We start from the raw sequence: 19611 nt of genomic DNA, 5'->3' as shown, positions 1-19611 counted from the left end.
GTGCAATTCTCACAGCATTTTCAATTTTTTTGCGCTTTTGTAAAATGTGTAATTTTTGAAGTATTTTAAAATTTTTTGCACTTTTGCAAAATGTACAATTCTTGAAGCATTTTCGATTTTTTTTGCATGTTTCCAAAATGAACATTTTTGCAACAATTTCCCCTTTTTTACGTCTGCAAAATAGTCAAATTTTAAAGCATTTTCGACTTTTTACACTTTTGCAAAATGTGCAATTTCCCCTTTTTTACGCCTTTGCAAAATAGTCAAATTTTAAAGCATTTTCGACTTATTTATACTTGCAAAATGTGCAATTCTCAAAGTATTTTCAACTTTTTTTGCGCTTTTGTAAAATGTGTAATTTTTTAAGTATTTTAAAATTTTTTGCACTTTTGCAAAATGTACAATTCTTGAAGCATTTCTGACTTTTTTTACACGTTTCCAAAATGAGCATTTTTGCAACAATTTCCCCTATTTTACGCCTTTGCAAAATATTCAAATTTTTAAGCATTTCCGACTTTTTTGCACTTTTGCAAAATGTGCAATTATTGTTGTATTTTCGACTTTGTTGCAAAATGTGCAATTCTTAAAGCATTTTCAATTTTTTTGCGCTTTTGTAAAATGTGTAATTTTTGAAGAATTTTAAAATTTTTTGCACTTTTGCAAAATGTACAAATCTTGAAGCATTTTCGATTTTTTTTTGCTGTTTTCCAAATTGGGCTTTTTTTCACCATTTTCCCTTTTTTTCGTTTTGCAAATTGTTCAATTTTTTAGGCTTTTTGGCTTTTTTCCCTTTTTGCAAATTTTGCCTTTTCCCTTTTTTTCGGCTTTTGCAAATTGTTCAATTTTTTAGGCTTTTTGGCTTTTTTTTTCTTTGCAAATTTTGCATTTTTCAAGTTTTTTTCACTTTTTTTTGGGTTTTTTTATATTTTTTATTTTTTGAGTTTTTTTAAATTTTTTTGCCTTTTTGCAAATTTTCCATTTTTTGAGGCTTTTTTGCTTTTTTTGCACGTTTCCAAAATGAGCATTTTTGGAACAATTTCCCCTTTTTTACGCCTTTGCAAAATATTCAAATTTTTAAGCATTTCCGACTTTTTTGTACTTTTGCGAAATGTGCAATTATTGTTGTATTTTCGACTTTGCTGCAAAATGTGCAATTTTCAAAGCATTTTCAACTATTTTGCGCTTTTGTAAAATGCGTAATTTTAGAATTTTTTGCACTATTGCAAAATGTGCAATTTTTGAAACATATTCGACTTTTTTGCATATTTCCAAAATGGGCATTTTTGCAACAATTTTCACTTTTTTTACTTTATAAATATGCAACTTTTGCATCATTTTCGACTTTTTTTGCACTTTTGCAAAATGTGCAATTCTCGAAGTCTCGTTGTTTGTATTTTTATTAAAATTTTAACATGAAAAAGAACACAAAACTAAACCGTTCCACTTACCGATGGCGCTGATGGGCTGGCTGCTGGGCTTGACGGAGGCCGACATCAAACTGTTGCTCGTCGAGCTGATCAGCACCGTCGTGGGGTTGTTGAGCTGCTGGCTCTGGCCGAACGGCGCCGTCGCCGACAGCCTGTAGTTGTTCAGATTGGGATAGAGCTCCGGCGGCGCTTGCGCCGTCGGCGGCGGGTGGGGCGGCGCCGTCTGCAGGTAGACGGACTGCGTCGAGTAGGGGCTGCTGGCCGTCTGTCCGAGGCCGTGGTAGTTGGGGTACTGGGAGTACTGCGAACGACCCTGGCCGCCCAGCACGCCCGTCTGGTCGATCTGGAAGGCGCCGTACAGACCCGCCGATTGGGCGGCGGCGGCCTGGAGCTGCTGGGTGGAGTTGTAGACGAGGGGCACGGTCGGGGGCGACGGGATGGCCGACATGCCGTACTGGGTGCTGCCCGAGAGCCCGGCCTAGGGAAGATATAACCTCTGTTTAATGTTTCTCGTAAGACGAATAGTTTGGGGAGCGAAATCGAGAAAGGAGACGTTTGGGTTTTCGAATCCCGCTTCTGATTCCATCAACAACATTATGTATGTATCTATTTGTCAAATTTGAGTAAATTAACTACTTGTAGAAGAAATTAGTAGGAAATACAGGAAAAGGACACAAAATTACAACTTTCAATGAAGCGAGAGGAGTTTAGACGGGATAAAAAAAAAATTGCACACAGAAAATAAAGTATTTGTAACACTTTGAAGTTGAAGTGTCAATTTTATTCAACTAACTCGGGAAATGAAACCGGGACAAGGAAATTCAAACTCGATATCCCACTTCTGATCAAACTAACAGCACTTGGTTACTGAAATTACGTTATGCTTTAAATTAAAAAAATACTTTTCCAAATACATTAAAATTGAGAAAAATGCTGTAGAAATCTTAGAAAACAATATTTTTAAACTGCAAAACTTGATTTAATATTTTCAATAGAAGGAATTTTCACTTCGATAAAGTTGAAGGAAAAAGTGAATCCCACTTCTGATTAAGCTGAGTAGTTTAGGAAGGACGAATAGTTTGGAGAGGAAAATCGAGGAAGGAGACGTTTGGGTTTCGAATCCCGCTTCTGATTCCATCAAAAATATTATCTATGTATCTTTTTATCGAGTTTGAGTAAATTAATAACTTGTGGAAGAAATTAGTAGGAAATAAAGGAAAGGACACAAATCTTAGAAAAGAATATTTTTAAACTGCAAAACCTGATTTAATATTTTAAATACAAGGAATTTCCACTTAAAGCCTCAAATTTGTCCGATAAAGTTGAAGGAAAAAGGGAATCCCACTTCTGATTAAGCCGAATAGTTTAGGAAGGAGAAATCTGCATTCAAATTCCAAATTTCTGGAAGAAAGCTGAAGAAAAAGGTACAAGAATTCGTTATCCCACTTCTGATGAAACTTATCGACAAAGAGGATAAAAAAAGAGTTGCGCGCAGAAAGTAACATTCCGACAAGACGACACTCACCTGATAGCCAATGTGCTGGTTCGCGGTGTACTGCTGCGGCCCGATGCCGACGCTCGCCCCCAAAACTTGCGGTATGGGCGGCGGTGGCGACAGCGGATTGCCCATCAGACCAGGCGCGACAATCCCGGAATGCTGCTGGTGACCCGCGCCGCTGAGCGCGGTCTGCCCGCTTCCGGACACCTGCTGGGTGGGTTTAACCTAGAAAGAAACGTCGAGGATCAACCGTCGTCCACCGAAAGTCGTAATTTTACGAGACTCGAGACAATCGCAACAAAATATAAATAATCGAGCCTTACCTTACATACATTTGTCGTGGTGGAGGCCGTCTGGTTCGGGGAGGGACTGTAACCTTCGTGGTTGTCGTCGGGAGTGTCCTTCCCCTGACTGAAGACGTTGGGGTCCAACGGCGGCCCCCCGAAGCTGATCTGGGTCTCCTCGCCCTCCTGCTCCGACGTCTCCCATACTTTCTTCACCGACGCTATCTTGATGTCGAGGCTGTCAACCGTGTTGTTGCCGCTGGTTATGGCGTGGATGGACTTGGACATGAGGGTCTTGGCCCCCTTGTCGTCGGTGAACTGGAGGTCGGAACCGAAGAAGTCCAGCTTCATGTCCGCCGAGTCCTCCTTGAACAGGGGCAGTTGTATCGGTTCCGATTTGCTGTCGTTCTTGCTCTGTAGCAGTTCGTTCATGGTGGGTTTGAAGCCCGCCATGACGGAGGGGTCGATGGCGCCGTCCTCCAGTTTGGGGCGGGGCTTGTCGGTGCGGGCGTTGCGGGCGCCCGGCGCCGACTTGAAGTTGGTGTTCTCGAAGATTATGGTGTTGACGGGGGGCGTGCTGCCGTCCAGGAGGGTCTTGTCCTGGAGCTGGCCGGGCTTTCCCATCATCTAAGTACCGATAATAATGTTTTTCAGAGTTTCGAATTTCCATAATTTTTTTTCTTGTTTCAAAATTCATGTAAAAGTAACAAACGACAAAAATTACAGAATTTTAAAAATGTATAGGATTTCAAATTCCCAGATAAAAATTTTTGACCTAATCACCGATTCGAGTTCCCATCCTGAAAAATGGACCCTCATTTTAAACAAATTTTTTAATGAAAAAGAGAGGAATAAATTTCAAGAAAAAATTGAGCACTTCGTGCTTTAGAATGGCATAAACAGATTTTAAATACATTTTTAAGTTTTTGAAATATTTTGTACAAGAAAACCAAAATTTTTAACAATGTTTTGAATATGATATTCGTATTGCTGTTTTTTTAGTGTGATTTTCAATTTTCTAATTTAAAAATGCAGAAAATTTAAAAAAATTCTTAATTTTTCTAAGAATTAAGAATTACAAAAATTAGGATTTTAATGAAAAGAAATACAAGATTGTTTTGAAATTTATATATTTTTTAAGGAAGTATTTTTGTATTTTTTTAGTATTTTTTAATAAGCTCTAATGATATATATTGCTGCAGTTTTTGTTACTTTATTTTGAAATTCTTAATTTTTGAACAATTAAAAGTCCAGTGAATACTAATAAAAAAAAGTATAAAAAAAATGCTCGTATCAATTTTTTTTATTTAAATAAATTTTTCAATATTTTGTACAAGAGAACTAAAATTTTTTTGAATATGATTTTGAATATTCCTATTGCTGCTTTTTTGACGAGATTTTGAATTTTTTAATTTGAAAATTCGGAAATATTTTTTTAATTTTTCTAAGATTTTTTTGAAATTTAAGTAGGTACAATTAAAAGTCCAGTGAATACTAATAAAAAAAGTGTAGAAAATATTCGTAATAATTTTTTTATTGAAATAAATTTTTCAATATTTTGCATCACTAGTTGTTTTTTAATGAAATTTTTTATATTTTGAAATATTTTTTACAAAACCAACATTTTTTTTTAATATGGTATTGCTGCTTTTTTGTTGAATTTGAATTTTTTTATTTCAAAATTCGGAAAATTTTTTTTTCAATTTCTAAGATTTTTCAGAAATTTCTATTTTTTTAATGATGTATTTTTATTTTATAGTATTTTTTAATAACCTTTTTAATGATTTATATATTGCTGCAATTTTTGTTACTTTATTTTGAAGTTCTTAATTTTTGAACAATTAAGTCCAGTGAATACTAAAAAAAAAAGTAAAAAATGTTCATAACAATTTTTTTATTTAAATAAATTTTTCAATATTTTGCACTAATTTTTCTATTTATTTTTTTTATGAAATTTTTTAGATTTTGAAAATTTTTTACAAAACCAAAATTTTTTTGAATATGATTTTGCGTATTCATATTGTTGCTTTTTTGTTGATTATGAATTTTTTAATTTGAAAATTCGGAAATTTTTTTTCATTTTCTAAAATTTTTCAGAAATTTATATTTTTTTAAGGATGTATTTTTATATTTTAATTCTTAATTTTTGAACAATTAAAAGCTGAATACTAATAAAAAAAGCCTGTAAAAAATATGCTCATAACAATTTTTTTTATTTTGGAAATTTTTTAGATTTTAAATATATTGTACAAAACCAAAATTTTTTTGAATATGAATTTACATATTCGTATTGCTGTTTAGTTGCTGTTGTGATTTTTAATTTTTTAATTTGAAAATTTGGAAACAATTTTTTCATTTTCTGACTTTTTTTAATATAGCCATTTTTTTATGATTTATATATTGCTGCAATTTTTGTAACATAATTTTAAAAATTCTTAATTTTTGAATAATTAAAAGTCCAGTGAATACTAATAAAAAAAAGTAAATGTTTTTTATTTAAATTTTCCAATATTTTGTATTAGGTATTACAATTTTTGTATTTTTTTTTTAATATGATTTTGTGTATTTGTATTGATGCTTTTTTGTTGATTTTGAATTTTTTAATTTGAAAATTGGAAAAAAAATACATTTTCAAAGATTTGTTTATATATTTTTAAGGATGTATTTTAATATTTTAGTATTTTTCAAATTCTTAATTTTTCTTTTTTTAAATTGTTTAGATTTTGAAATATTTTGTACAAGAAAATCAACATTTTTTTGCGTATTCGTATTGCTGCTTTCTTTGAGATTTTGAATTTTTGAATTTGAAAATCTGAAAAAATTATTTTTATACGAGATTTTTTTGAAATTTATATTATTTTAGGGATGTATTTTTATATTTTAGGAGTTTTTAACGATTTATCTGTTACCGCAATTTCTGTTCCTTTATTTTGAAATTTTTAATTGTTGAACAATTAAAAAAAGTCCAGAGAATACTAATAAAAAAAGTGTAAAAAAATGTTCATAACAATTTTTTTATTTAAATAAATTTTTCAATATTTTGTATTACTACAATTTTTCTATTTTTTAATTTTGAAATTTTTTAGATTTTTAAATATTTTGTATAAGAAAACCAAAAGTTGTTTGAATATTCGTATTGTTGCTTTTTTTGTTGATTTTCAATTTTCTAATTCGAAAATACGGAAACAATTTTTTTCATATTCAACTTTTTTTTGATTTATATTTTTTTAAGGATGTATTTTTATATTTTAGTACTTTTTAATGATTTATATATTGCAATTTTTATTTTAAAATTCTTAATTTTTGAACGATGAATACTAATTAAAAAGTGTAAAAAAATGTATTACTACAATTTTTCAATATTTTTTTAATTTTGAATTTTTTTAGATTTTGAATTTTTCAATTTGAAAATCTGGAAAAATTATTTTGATATTCAAAATTTTATGGGTTATTTTTATATTTTAGTAGTTTGTTTCCGCAATTTTTGTTACTTTATTTTGAAATTTTTAATTTTTGAACAATTAAGTCCGGTGAATACTAAAAAATAATAAAAGTCTGTAAAAAAATGTTTGTAACAATTTTTCAATTTTTTTTATTTTGAATTTTTTAATTTGAAAATCCAGAAAAAATATTTTCATATTCAAGATTTTTTTGAAATTTATAGTATTTTAAGGATGCATTCTTATATTTTAATAGTTTTTCATCTGTTTCTGCAACTTTTGTTACTTTATTTTGAAGTTTTAAATTTTTGAACAATTAAAAGTCCAGTGAATACTGAAAAAAAAGTCTAAAACAATGCTTTTTATTTTCATTTAATTTTGAAATTTTTCAACTGAAAGATCTGGAGCACAAAAAAATCTGTCAAAAAAAAAATAAATATGAACATATTCAAAAATTAAAAAAAAAACTCACCTTCTCAGTATTCGGACTCGCCCCCTGCGACGCCTGCTGCGTCTGATCCAGACCCTTTACGCTGTCGATCGCCACCCCCAGCATCCCGTCGTGCTCCATACCCCTCAGCTGGGACCCCAACGGCTTATCCCAAGCGCACGAGGACACCGGAGCCGACACGCTCACCACTTCCTTCATCCCGTACACGTTCAGGCTCTGGTTCACCTTGTTCAAATCGTTGACGTCGCACAGTCCGTGCACCTGCTGCTGCATCTGCGCCTTCTGCAGCTTCTGCTTGGCGAAACGAGGCGCCAGCTTCGACTGCCTCGGCCTGTCGAACTGGCCCTTGGGCTGCGGCAGGACCGGGGGCGGGTTGACGGGCGTCGCCATCAACGACGGGATGTTCTGGATCTGCTGCTGGGTGAGCTGGACGGCCGAGGTCTTCGGTTTGCGGTCTCTGTCCCTCTCCGTCTTCGGGAGGTCTTTGCCCGGCTCGTTCTTCGACGGGTTCTTGCACTGTTGCTTGTCGTCGACGGATTTCTGACGTTCCTTCCCCGTCTTCTTGCTCTTCACCTCCTGGAAGCCCTCCGAGTCGCCGTTCAGGGACACCTTGTCCTCTTTCTCGTCAACGGGATCGGCGTCGTCGTGGTTCTTCAGCGGTATGTCGGCGATGGCGTTCGCCAGGACGTTGTGGTCGTTGCTGGGCTTGTCGTCTTTCTTCAGGGAGTTGTTGGAGTTCTGACGGGAGGCGGTCTCCCCCCTCGGGACGTCGTAGCTTCTCTTCTCGCCGCCCAGGCGGGGCGGGTTGTTGCGGCCCCGGCTCGGGGGGTTCTGGGGACGGGGGGCCTGCGTTTTCCTATCCTGGAGTTTGCGACCGTCCTTCTTGTCTTTCTCGTCGGAGTTCTCCGAGTTCGTGTCGCAGAGTTCGTCTTTTCCTCTGGGTTTGTTCTTCCGTGGGTCGGGTTTGCCCCTCGCTTTGTTCTTTTCGTCGGAACTTTGCGCGGGGTCCACCCGAGACTTTCCCATGATACCTGCGAGTTGCGAGACGGGGTAAATAAAACGAAAATGTCTGAATGTAAACGAACATATACAGGGTGTCCCAAAGAGACCTGAATGCCAATCAAGTATCATCAAAAAAAACTTCAGATAAAAGTTATATTGTATATCAAAAATTACTGGAGACCTTGGATTTTACCGTAAGTTTCAAGATCAAATGAAGGTCAACTGGAAAATGTTAAATAGAACTTTTTTTGTGCCAGCAGTCAATTGATTGCCATTTAATGAGCCATGACTTGCTGATAAAACATCGCAAACCAACTTTGAAACACTGCATAATTGTTTAATGGGTATTTATTTGAAGTGATTCACGACAAAGTTACGGAAAATTTAGAAATTTTGAAAAAAAAATTATAAATTTTAAGATTTTCCCTTGTTTACGAAAATTATTCTGAAATTCTTCTTTTTTCTTAATTATAATTAGTTTTTTAAAATGCATTTTAACTGTAGCGTACACCGTCACTGTAATCGTGTATTAAAAATACATGAATTTGTAGGCAACCTACAGTGCACGTAAAGGGAGATGGTGCGGGTCAACGGCAACAAAGCGAAGACTATTTATTTTTGTGTATTTGTATCGATGCTCCCGACACCTAAGGGTAAAAGGGAATTTGATTATATATATATATATATATATATTTGTATCGATGCTTTTTTGTTGATTTAGAATTTTTTAATTTGAAAATTCGGAAAAAATTTTTTCATTTTCTAAGATTTTGAATATTTTTTTAAGAATGTATTTTCATATCACTACTTTTTTAATGATTTATAATTGCTGCAATTTTTGTTACTTTATTTCTTAATTTTTGAACAATTAAAAGTCCAGTGAATACTAATAAAAAAGTACAATTTTTCTATTTTTTTTATGAAATTTTTTATTTTTGAATTTTGTACAAGAAAAAATCTGGAAAAATTATTTTCATATTCAAGATAATATATAAAAAAAAGTGCAAAAAAATGTTCACCCATTTTTTTTATTTTTTGTTGAAATTTCTTTGATTTTGAAATATTTTGTACAAGAAATCCATTTTTTTTTTGCATATTCGTACTGCTGTTTTTTTGTTGATTTTGAATTTTTTAATTTGAAAATTCGGAAAATTTTTTACTTTTTCTGACATTTTTGAAATTTATAATTTTTTAAGGATGTATTTTCATATTTTATTATTTTTTAATAAATTTTTAATGATTTATATACTCCTTCAATTTTTTTTACTTTATTTTGAAATTCTTAATTTTTGACCAATTGTCGTGAATACTAATAATAAAAAAGTGTAAAAAAATGTTCGTAAGAATTTTGTTATTTAAATAAATTATTTATTTTTTGCATTACAATTTTTCTATTTTTTTTAATGAATTTTTTGTTTTTGAAATATTTTGTACAAAACCAAAATTTTTTTGAATATGATTTTGCGTACAGATTTGTATTGATGCTTTCTTGCTGAGATTTTTAATTTTTTACTTTGAAAATTTGGAAAAAATGTTTTCATTTTCTAAGATTTTTTTGAAATTTATATCTTTTTAAGGATGTATTTTCATATTTTATTATTTTTTATGAAATTTTTTAGTTTTTGAAATATTTTGTACAAGAAAAAAATTTTTTTTGAATATGATTTTGCATATTCGTATTGCTGCTTTTTTATTGAGATTTTGAATACTTTAATTTGAAAATACGGAAAAATGTTTCTCATATTCAAGATAATATATAAAAAAGTGTAAAAAAATGTTCACAACCATTTTTTATTTTTGAAATATTTTGTACAAGAAATCCAAAATTTTTTTGCATATTCATAATGCTGCTCTTTTGATGATTTTGAATTTTTTTAATTTGAATACGGAAATTTTTTATATTTGCATATTCAAGATTAATATATAAAAAAAGTGCAAGAAAATGTTGGCAATAATTTTTTTTTATTTATTTATTTTGAAATTTCGATTTTGAAATATTTTGTACAAGAAAAGCAACACTTTTGCATATTCGTATTACTGCTTTTTTGATGATTTTAAATTTTTTTAATTTGAAAATACGGAAATTTTTTTTTCATATTCAAAATTAATAAATAAAAAAAGTGCAAAAAAATGTTCGCAACCATTGTTTTAGTTTTTTTTTTGAAATATTTTGTCCAAGAAAATCAACATTTTTTTTGCATATTCGTATTGCTGCATTTTTGACGATTTTGAATTTTTTTAAGTTGAAAATACAGATTTTTTTTTTCCATATTCAAGATTAATATATAAAGAAAGTGCAAACAAAATGTTCGCAACCATTTTATTAATTTTTTTTTTTTAAATTTCTTCGATTTTGAAATATTTTGTACAAATTCAAAATTTTTTTGCATATTCGTATTGCTGCTTTTTTGATGATTTAGAATTTTTTTAATTTGAAAATATGGAAAAATTATTTTCATTTTCTAACATTTGTGAAATTTATATTAATTTAAGGATGTATTTTTATAATTTTGTAGTTTTTAATGATTTATCCGTTACCGTAATTTTTGTTACTTAATTTTGAAATTTTTAATTTTTGAACAATTAAGTCCGGTGCATACTAATAAAAAAAATCTGTAAAAAAATGCTTCTAACTTTATTTAAATAAATATTTCAATACGTTAGTATTACTACAATTTTTCTTTTTTCTAATTTTTAATTTTTTCAACTGAAAAATCTGTAGCATAAAAAAATTCAAAAAAAAAATAAATTTATATCATTAAAAAATAACCTACAGTACGAGTGGTCAAATTGGCTTCTGTGACTGAATAGAATTGTTTTAATTTACGGTGAAGCAAGACGAAATGCATTAGCAGCCCGCCAAAAATTTCTCGAAAGTTTCCCCGGCACATAATTAATTACCATATTATTGCACTAACCTGCCGTCAAAGCCTGCTGATTCAGCTTGGTCTTATCCTCCACCGGCAGAGGACTCTCCACGGCGCTCTCTTCCGCGACCTTCTTCTCCTTGTCGTCGTGATGGCCGAAGGGACTCTTGGAAGGCGGCGGACCGTACCCGTCGATCCTCTTCCCCAATCCGCCCATACGACCGCTGCGGAAATTCCCGCCGCCCCGCCCGTGTCTCGAGGGCTCGCCGCGGGGCACGTAATTCTCCTTTTTCTCCGGCTTGTCCTGCTTCCTCTGATCGCCCAAGCCTTTCTCCTGCTTGTCGCGGTTCTTCTCGTCCTTCGACAGCTTGGGACTCCTACGGTCGCGCGGCTCCGACCTCATATCCCCCTTCTGATCGTTCTTGTCGGCGGGGTGCTCGTCCATCGACGCGTCAGAGTCCGTCCCGTGGTAGTCGTGCGCCTGTCTTCCGGACTTGTGCCCGCGGCTCGGGGGCCGCTTCTGCCAGCTGGGGCCCCAGCCTTTGTTGCCCGAGTGCTGCCTGCCGCGGTTCCTCTCTTTGTAATCGTCGAGCTTGTCGGGTTTCTTGGTCTGTTCCCCGAACTGTTTCGGGTCGAGTTTTTTTTCTTCCTCGAATTTGTGCTCGGACTCCTCCAAAGCGGGCGGGATCGAGTCGGCCCAAGTCCCGAACGCTTGCGAATCTTTCTTTCCGTCGGACTCCTCTTTCTCGTCTTTTTTCATCTCCGATTTGACGACGACGGGCTGGCCGCGTTTCAACTGGGTGAGGTTCCTCTTTTCGTTCCTCATGTCGTCCGCTTCGATGCGATCTTTAGTTATGGGTCCCGGCACCGCTCGTCTGTCGTCTCTCGGGTGGTCCCGCGACTTCTCCTCGTACGGCGGTTCGTAGACCGACTCGGACCAGGAACTCATGTAGTCCCTGGGTTCCGAGTCGCGTGAATGCCGCGTGGAACGCGAGTCCCGGCTGTCTGGTCTCTGAGGACGCTCCCGCTCCAGCCGGTCGTAGCGGTCCAGCGGTTTCTCGTCTCGGGGCTTGTCCCGTTTCTCTCCCCAGTCGTCGCTCTCCTGTTTCTTCTCCTTGTGCCATTTCTCGTCGTCGCGTTCCCTGCGGTTGTACTGCTGGTCGTAGTTCGGGTGACGCTGGGCGTCCTCTTTGTCCTTCTGCCGCTTGTCCTCCTCCCGTTCTCTGAGGCTGTACTGCTGGTCGTACGGCTGGTGACGGACGTCTTGTAAGTCGTCGTACCGCCCGTCCTGCGGTTTCTGCGCCGTTTCTGGCGGCGCGTGGTGCTGACCGCGATAACCGTCCTCGGGATTTTGCCTCGGGTAGTCGTCGACGTTCCGTTCGGTGTCGGGACTGTCCTGTCTCGCGTTCCTGCCGGGCTGCTGCGGTTTCGGGGGGACCTGCCCCGGCGCCCAACGCCCGTCGAACTGGTGGAACTGCCCCTGGCCCTGCGGGCCCGAGTTGCTGTTGTTGCGCTGGTGTTTGAGGAACCGCGGCGGCAGGTCGTTCTGGAACTGTTTCGAGAAGCTCGCGCCGTTCTCCCTCACGTTCCTCTCCCTGTCCCGCTGCTCCGACTGCTTCTGGTGCTTCCGCGGGAAGTTCTTGCCCTCGATCTGCGTCAGGTGTTTGAACGAGCTGCCGCCCGGCTGGTTCTTCCCGTCGCTCAGCTCGTTGGGGGTGCGCGATCTGTTGTCTCGGTCGCGTTCCTTCTCCTTCTGGAACTCCGGCAGGGGTATGTCGACGTGATTTATCGGTTTGGGCGGCACGGTGGAGGGGTTGATGGTGCCGACGCCCTCCTGGTTGTCCCTATCGCGCTTCTGGATCTTCTCCTCGAGCTCCATCAGTTTCTTGGCGGCGCCCTGCCTGCGTTCCTGATTGAAACGTTTCTCCTCCTCTTCCTTCCGTTGCTTGGCGCGTTGCACGACGATTTCCATCTCTTTCGTCGCCTGGCTGCGTCTCTGCGACCAGATGTCCTCCTCCTCGGAGGACCTGCCCCTGCTGGAGCGGGAGCCGCTCCACTGGCGTTGGATGTCGTTCGGGTGGCCGTCGCTCTTGTCCGATTCTCGGTTCTCCCTCATTTGCTGCTGGTTTTTCTTCGCGTCCCTCCTCGCTAACGGTCTGTCTGACTCGTCGTCGCTGAACGCTAGTTTCTGGCTGCAAAGAAACGAAAATATAACATTCGTTGAAATTTTTCGTAAGACGCGAGGCTTACTTGTAGTCGATTTCGTCCGAATCCGCCCATCCCATGTCCTTGCCGATCTCCGCCATGCGGGTCAGCTCCTCGTCTTTTATAATGGGCCTGGGGACGATATCCTCGACTTCCCTGTCTCTGTCTGCCAGTCTCGGCGGACGGTTATCCGCGGGGCGTGCCGCCCCGCCTCGTCCGTTGACCGGAGACGGTGTGTTCTGATTCTGAATACCGATTCCGCTTCCCTGCTGGAAGTTGCTACCTTTGTACATCTGAAAAGCAAGGAGAATAAAAGTTTTTTTTTTTATTTCCGCCGGACACTCGATCTACTCACAAACGAAGGCATGACCCCGCGGATCTGGGGCGGGAACTGCTGCTGCTGTTGCGGCGGCGGCAGGCCGGCCTGGGCCGAGAGCTGCGGAGGGGCACCCGGGGGGACCGAGCTCGATCTCGGGGGGCCGGCGGCTTCCGTTCCGGGCCTCTGCCCGCCCTGCGTCCAGGAGCCCTCCGTCTGCGGCCTGAGGCTTAGCCCGGAAGGGTACGGAGCATCGGAACCAGTGCGTGTGGGGCCGCCATCGCCAGATGACAGGCTGGGGAACTCGTGCTGGAATTGGGGACTCTGATAGAGGGGCGGGTGGGGGGCGTCTTGGCAGCTCATTACCGAACTCCACAGCTTGTCTGTGGGCGCAGGCTGAACAGAAGGCGTCAACTGCGGGGCCAAGAGAAAGGGGTTAGCCCTTAAGAGATGCGGAAGATACCGAAGAGTCGCGCGCCCCCCCCAGGATTAACAAAATAATCATTCAAAGAAAAAAAAATAAAGAAAAAATAAAAACAAAAGCATTAAAAAAACAATAAATGATTCAACAAAAATGACGAACGACTATTATTAAAAAAAATTAAAAAATTAATATTGAAAATTAAATACTTCCAGAAAAGCTTTAGATTCGCTATTGTTTTCGTAATTTTAAGTTTTTTATCCACAAAAATCATTCAAACAAAAATTTTCCAAGAAATTTTAAAAAAATAACATTTATAATGAACACTCCATATATTTTTTCCATAGTCTTGACTTATAAAAAAAAAACGAATAAAAAAAGTAAAAAATAGGAAAAAAAAAACAAATCCCTATCAACCCGGACCTACCTGTTTGCCGTGTGGCGGAATGGTGGTCGTAACTGGCAGGGCGATCGCGGCCTGGTGCGGGCTGATCTGCGGCGCGGGCTGCTGGGTGGCGTTCTGGGGGATGGCCGAGGGGTTGGGGGCGTTTGGCATCTGGGAGGTCGGCGCGACGGGCTGTTGCTGTTGCGGGACGGCGGTCGTCGAGGGGTCTTGCTTGCCCCATCCTGGCGCGCCCGGGGGTACTAGGGGTACGGCTGCGTCTGTTCCGCTGTGTTCTGCCTTCAGAGACGGTAGGTTGGCTGGTGCCCGGCGTGCGTTCGGTACCTTTCCCAGTGATTGCATACCATGTTTAATGTAGATCGACGAACTCTTCTGCTGCTGCTTCTCTAGATTTTCACCCTGGAAGAGACCGAAGTACGTACAAGGAGCAGGTAAAAAATCTTCAACATATTATACCGCGGACACTGTACAAGAAACGTGCGAAGGTTATATTTAAATTAGAAGAGTTGAGAGGAAAACAATATCAAGATCTGATAATGTGACTCGTGCAAAATTAATATGCTTATTAACATTCCGCTCAGAATTCGAATGGAATCCATAATGAGCTGTACAGCAAAATTGCACGTCAGCTCGTCTTAATTTGGCACGCGCAAGCTACAAACAATGTTTCCAACGGAAGTAGGAAGCCACAAATAGTCGAGATAATAACTTGATACCTGCAGATGGTTATAACGGTAATTAACGGATGATTTGATGTTTATCGTTTACCGCATTGTCTTTGAAACGTAGTACCAGAATTAAACGCTTTTTACTCAAATGTATAATTGTGTGAATCACACGAGACTGAATTTATTTTTGTCGTCTATGTAAACAGTTCATTTCAAATTTATCTAAACTGATAAAATAAAGATTGTTAACAATTTTCCTGGTTTCGGATAAAAATCCTGATCCGATCTAAGTAATCAGCATGTACGTGTAATGTAATCCTATTTTTTTTGTTAGAACTTCCTTCAAAAGTTGTAATATCGAAAAAAAAATACAAAACGTAAAAATATAACACGTTACAAAATGGTCACACAAAAAAGCTTAAATTAACGATTCAAAAATTCAACAAAGCTGCGTATTGAATGGATGTTTAAGCTAATATTAATAATACATTTTTTATTCACTGTTTATTACCTCAGATTTGGTCAAAAAGTGCTAATTCATCGATTATAATAGAAAATATCTCATGAAATTGAATTTAGTACAACTTTTTGCTAAACAATTTTACGGTCAATAATTTTTGGTTTCTTTGTGATTTTACGAAAACATGAATTTAACAAATCCCCGAGTTATTGTACTGTAACAGCGAATACACAAAAATATTAATTGAACACATAAATAAGCAGTCTTGATATATTTCTCGAGGTTCTTACAATGTTTATCACACACAAAGGAAAAGGATATTAGAGATTACTAATTAAAACTTTCACAAGGTGGGATACCGTTCCTGCAATGAAACGTATAAAAAAAATAATAAACAAAGCAACAATTACCGTCTCCTATTATTTGAAATCAAGATCTTTGATAAGATCATTATTATTATTAGTCAGCAAATATATTTGTTTCACAAGAATTTTATCAGGTTATTCTAGAAAATAACAAATTTAAGTTCCCCGAAAAAATATATACTCGAATTTGACATCATGAATGAAAGATACAAATGAAAGCAATTTGTCACTTTTTTGACAGCTGTCATTGAAACTGCTAACAACCCTGACATTACTATCACTCTTAAATGCTAAAATTTTAATGCAAGGAAGGGGCTTTCTGGAGTTAACAATTTGTAAAGAAAAACAAACAAAGCTATGAATAGAAACATTATTATAAACACTTACCCTGCTGACTCTGTACAAACTATTTATATCCAATGACTGAAATTTCGGTTTCGTCTTCTCCCCCTTGGAGGCTTGCCCTGACAAAGTAGACATGCTGTCTGCATGCAACCATTTAGATCCACAGGACCCAATGAACGAACCCTTTTCCTAAAAAAACACAGAAATCATGTTATGTAAACACAAACCACCAATAACTCACAACAAAGCACTAAAATATAATTTCCTGGAATTATTTATTCAAGATTAGTACGTTGTAATACAAACTATACGGGAAGATGTATTTTTTTCATTGTTTGAAAGCATAGATAATTAAGTCAAGAGAACTAAACGGTAAATTCGAAAAAAAAAGCGGAAAATGACCTTAGACTAAACGAGATGTGAACAATAGAGAGTCCTCCAAACTAAGCGAACAGTAACGTTTCACGAAATATAATTGCAAAAGTAAACTACGTAAGCATCACTTAAATTAAAGGCCAGCCAGAGATCTGGGAAATCTTCAAACAAAGCTTTCGGCTTCTCGAATCGCGACCGTCTTAAAACTTCACCGACCAGCCTAACATCACTCACAACCACTTGGCAAACACAAAAAAGTATCCGACATAACGGTTCACAAATTCGTTCGGTCGGCAGACAAACGAAAACATTGAATTGCGAAATACAATTTATTATAGTTGTAACAGGGAAATACGTACGCACCTTGGTCCGTCCAGATGGGTTAACAATAAATAACAAGAAATTAACTCGTTCGAATTCCAACTAGGACGGATGCACACAGATTTTCAATACTCTTCTCACTATACAATCTTTTTACACTTAAGTCAAAATGGCGTTCGCCGACTACAGAAATTGCAATCAATAAAAGAACGTCACGAGCCGCACTGGCGACATCTACGGTTTGTGAACTCAAGCGACATTGACAGTTGTCGGTAAAAACGAAATTGTAAATATTGTATATTCACAGTTTATGCAACCAGTTATACACAGTTCAAAATAATATGTTGCCTAAGTGCGATGGTTATAAAGTGCTGTATTTTCCTGAAACAGTAAATTTCTTCGAATTTGTATTTTTATTTCATATAAACCAAACCCTTAAAGGTACTCTGTTATTTATTTCTATCAAGGATTGAACCACAATAAAATTACTTCATTTAAATCGTGAAATCATAAAAAAAATTGTTTTTAAGGCTTCCAAAGCCTGACTAAACCGTCCTCGCTGTACGAACATATCAAATTTTGATGTGGATGATGCGCTATTCCAATTACGTCCTTCTCGTGAATCTGAAACGTGAAAACTGACGATTAAAGGACACTACGGGTGTTATACCGCAAGTACATTCAAGGTTCGTTCCAATTTCCCCGAATTCGTGGAAAAGCAGTACAGAACCATGTCTTCCCCTACGCAATATATCCAGTCGCCCCTCGGAGACACCGTAGAACACACGAAATCGCCCCCTTCTCGCTTCCCGCTAGCGAACGACCTCACGATCTGAAAATAACACAATTAATTCCAAGTCCAGTGCTACGTCGCTGCTCATCGCACCTGTCCCTGTAAGTTTATAATGACGACGGTGTTGCTTCGATTGCACACGACGAAGTGCTCGGGGTTTTTGGCGAAATTGTGGATGTTGTTCACTGAGGTGTCCCCCGCCCCGAGGGACTTGAACGTGTTGACGCACTCCGTCGTTTTTATGCTCCAAACTTTTACGCTGCTGTCCGACGACGCGCTGCAAAGACAACTTTTAACTTTGGTTCGTTCAAAACCGGGGAATTACCTCAATATGTTATGCCCGTCCTGCGTGAATATCACCTCGTTCACGAAGGAAGTGTGCCCCCTGAACTCCTTGAGGGTCTTGCCAGACTTCAGCCCGTGTATCCTAGCAACGACAGAAGTGAGTAAGGGATTATCGAGGGGTAAACGTCGCCTACCGTATCGAGTAGTCAAAGGAGGCGCTCAGGACCTGACTGTTGTCCCTGGAGAACTGCAGGCAGGTTATGCCCTTGGAGTGCGCCTTCTCGATCTTCCTCAGGCACTGCCCCGAGCTTATACGCCACACTTTGACGCGACCGGCTTGGGAGCCGGTCACCAGCATCTCGCTGTCCCTGGAAAAGGCCATGCACAGCACGGCGTGCTCCATCATCATGAAGTTTTCCTTGAAATTGTGAAACGCCAGCGTATATAAACGTTTTCTGGATTACGTGACCACCTACCTGCGCCTGATACTTCAGATCCTTCCTAATCTTGCCCGTGGTGAAGTTCCACACCTCTACAATACCATCGACGCTCCCGGTGACGAGATACTGCCCGTCTGGCGAGAACCTCGCGCATTCCACATGAGACTTCTGCCCGAACTTGATCTGTTTCGCCATTTGCGTGGGAAAAGTCTCGTCTTCTTGTTCGCGGACGGCCGCTTTGCCCCGGAACAAATCGATAGTGGTCCCAGGCGGCAACAGTCCCTGATGCTGCTGCCACTTTAGAGCCTGACCCAGCAAAGCGAGCAAACGGGACGAGGGTACGACGGAAACTTCCCCGGATAAAGCGTGCGCTATGGCTGCGCGGCGCTTCTCCTTGCTGCTGCCGTCTGGGTAGGCCTCCCGCGGATCGAAATAAGACCTAGCCAATAAGTTTTCTGCAAAAATTTAGCAGTGGTGTCTGGTTTCTCTCAAGTTTATAAACTTACCCAAATGGATGTACCTTTCCGGTTCATTCTGTTTCAGCATTATCATAGGATCGGTTTGTCTCAGCAGGGATCGTGCCGCTCCCAGTTCTCGCAACTCAATAAGCTCTAAAACAATCTGAAACGATTCACCGTTAGAGATAATTACAACATAAGAGACCTTTCATAGAACCTGTTCGTATAAATCAATCAGTTTCTTATCAGGTAATTTTAAGCTTTGTATGGCTTTAAGGACAGTGTCCCAGTGACCATTGTTTATGTCAGCACAGAAACCATCTACGCTGTCCACGGTATTTAGCGTTACTCCAGTTTCTTCCTGAAATTACGTTATAAAAAAAGTAAATCAAAGTATTTATCAAAATCATTACCTGTAATGTATGTAGAGTCCTGAATAGGTTTGATTCCTTTAAATATTGTTGTATTAGACGAATAACGCTGAAAATTTAATTGTTTATAAAATGGAAAAGTTAGGTTAGTTGGTACCTACTCTGCCGATTCGATCTCAATAGACATAACGAAGTATCCTCAAGTACTTACAGAAATAAGACAAAGGATCAAGAAAATACAATTTGCTTAAAAAGCATCAGTAAAGATACAGCATTATATTTATATGTTAGAAATTTAATCATACACAACCTCAAAACGCTAAACAAAATCAGATCAGCACAAAAGTACCAAAAACCACATACTTCTATAGGATAGAAGTATGTGCCAAAAACCAAAAACCAACCAAATTCATCAC

The 19611-nt window shown here is 38.1% G+C and overlaps 2 protein-coding genes across 6 annotated transcripts in view; both read right to left on the bottom strand.

Moving 5' to 3' along the window:
• The window catches only part of LOC108906534 (protein PRRC2A), a 28470-nt gene extending 11406 nt beyond the window's left edge, over positions 1-17064 (bottom strand). For 3 of the 5 annotated variants that reach the window (XM_018709833.1, XM_018709837.1, XM_018709836.1), the window contains exons 1-10: positions 16891-17064; positions 16195-16341; positions 14339-14713; positions 13530-13904; positions 13220-13467; positions 11021-13161; positions 7122-8131; positions 3249-3836; positions 2953-3150; positions 1449-1905 (exon numbers count right to left, since the gene is read on the bottom strand). In XM_018709833.1, coding sequence (XP_018565349.1) covers positions 1449-1905; positions 2953-3150; positions 3249-3836; positions 7122-8131; positions 11021-13161; positions 13220-13467; positions 13530-13904; positions 14339-14713; positions 16195-16287 — 5485 coding nt within the window. In that variant the 5' untranslated portion in view covers positions 16288-16341; positions 16891-17064. The remainder of the gene's footprint in view (positions 1-1448; positions 1906-2952; positions 3151-3248; positions 3837-7121; positions 8132-11020; positions 13162-13219; positions 13468-13529; positions 13905-14338; positions 14714-16194; positions 16342-16890) is intronic. The other 2 variants (XM_018709834.1, XM_018709835.1) reach the window with 2 other exon arrangements.
• A 219-nt stretch (positions 17065-17283) lies between these two features.
• LOC108906522 (WD40 repeat-containing protein SMU1) lies at positions 17284-19382 on the bottom strand. The gene is made up of 10 exons (XM_018709802.2): positions 19357-19382; positions 19238-19304; positions 19042-19185; positions 18873-18987; positions 18403-18821; positions 18121-18344; positions 17967-18068; positions 17735-17918; positions 17528-17680; positions 17284-17472 (listed from the first exon to the last, which is right to left on the bottom strand). Exons 1-10 carry the CDS (start codon positions 19380-19382, stop codon positions 17374-17376), a joined length of 1533 nt encoding a protein of 510 aa, XP_018565318.1. The 3' UTR covers positions 17284-17373.
• Between the last annotated feature and the right edge of the window lie 229 nt (positions 19383-19611).

The sequence above is a fragment of the Anoplophora glabripennis genome, unplaced genomic scaffold (assembly GCF_000390285.2).
Source record: "Anoplophora glabripennis isolate ALB-LARVAE unplaced genomic scaffold, Agla_2.0 scaffold116, whole genome shotgun sequence".
Classification (NCBI taxonomy): Eukaryota; Metazoa; Arthropoda; class Insecta; order Coleoptera; family Cerambycidae; genus Anoplophora; species Anoplophora glabripennis.
The sequence above is the reverse complement of the archived record's forward strand: the minus strand, read 5'-3'. Positions and strand labels throughout refer to the sequence as shown.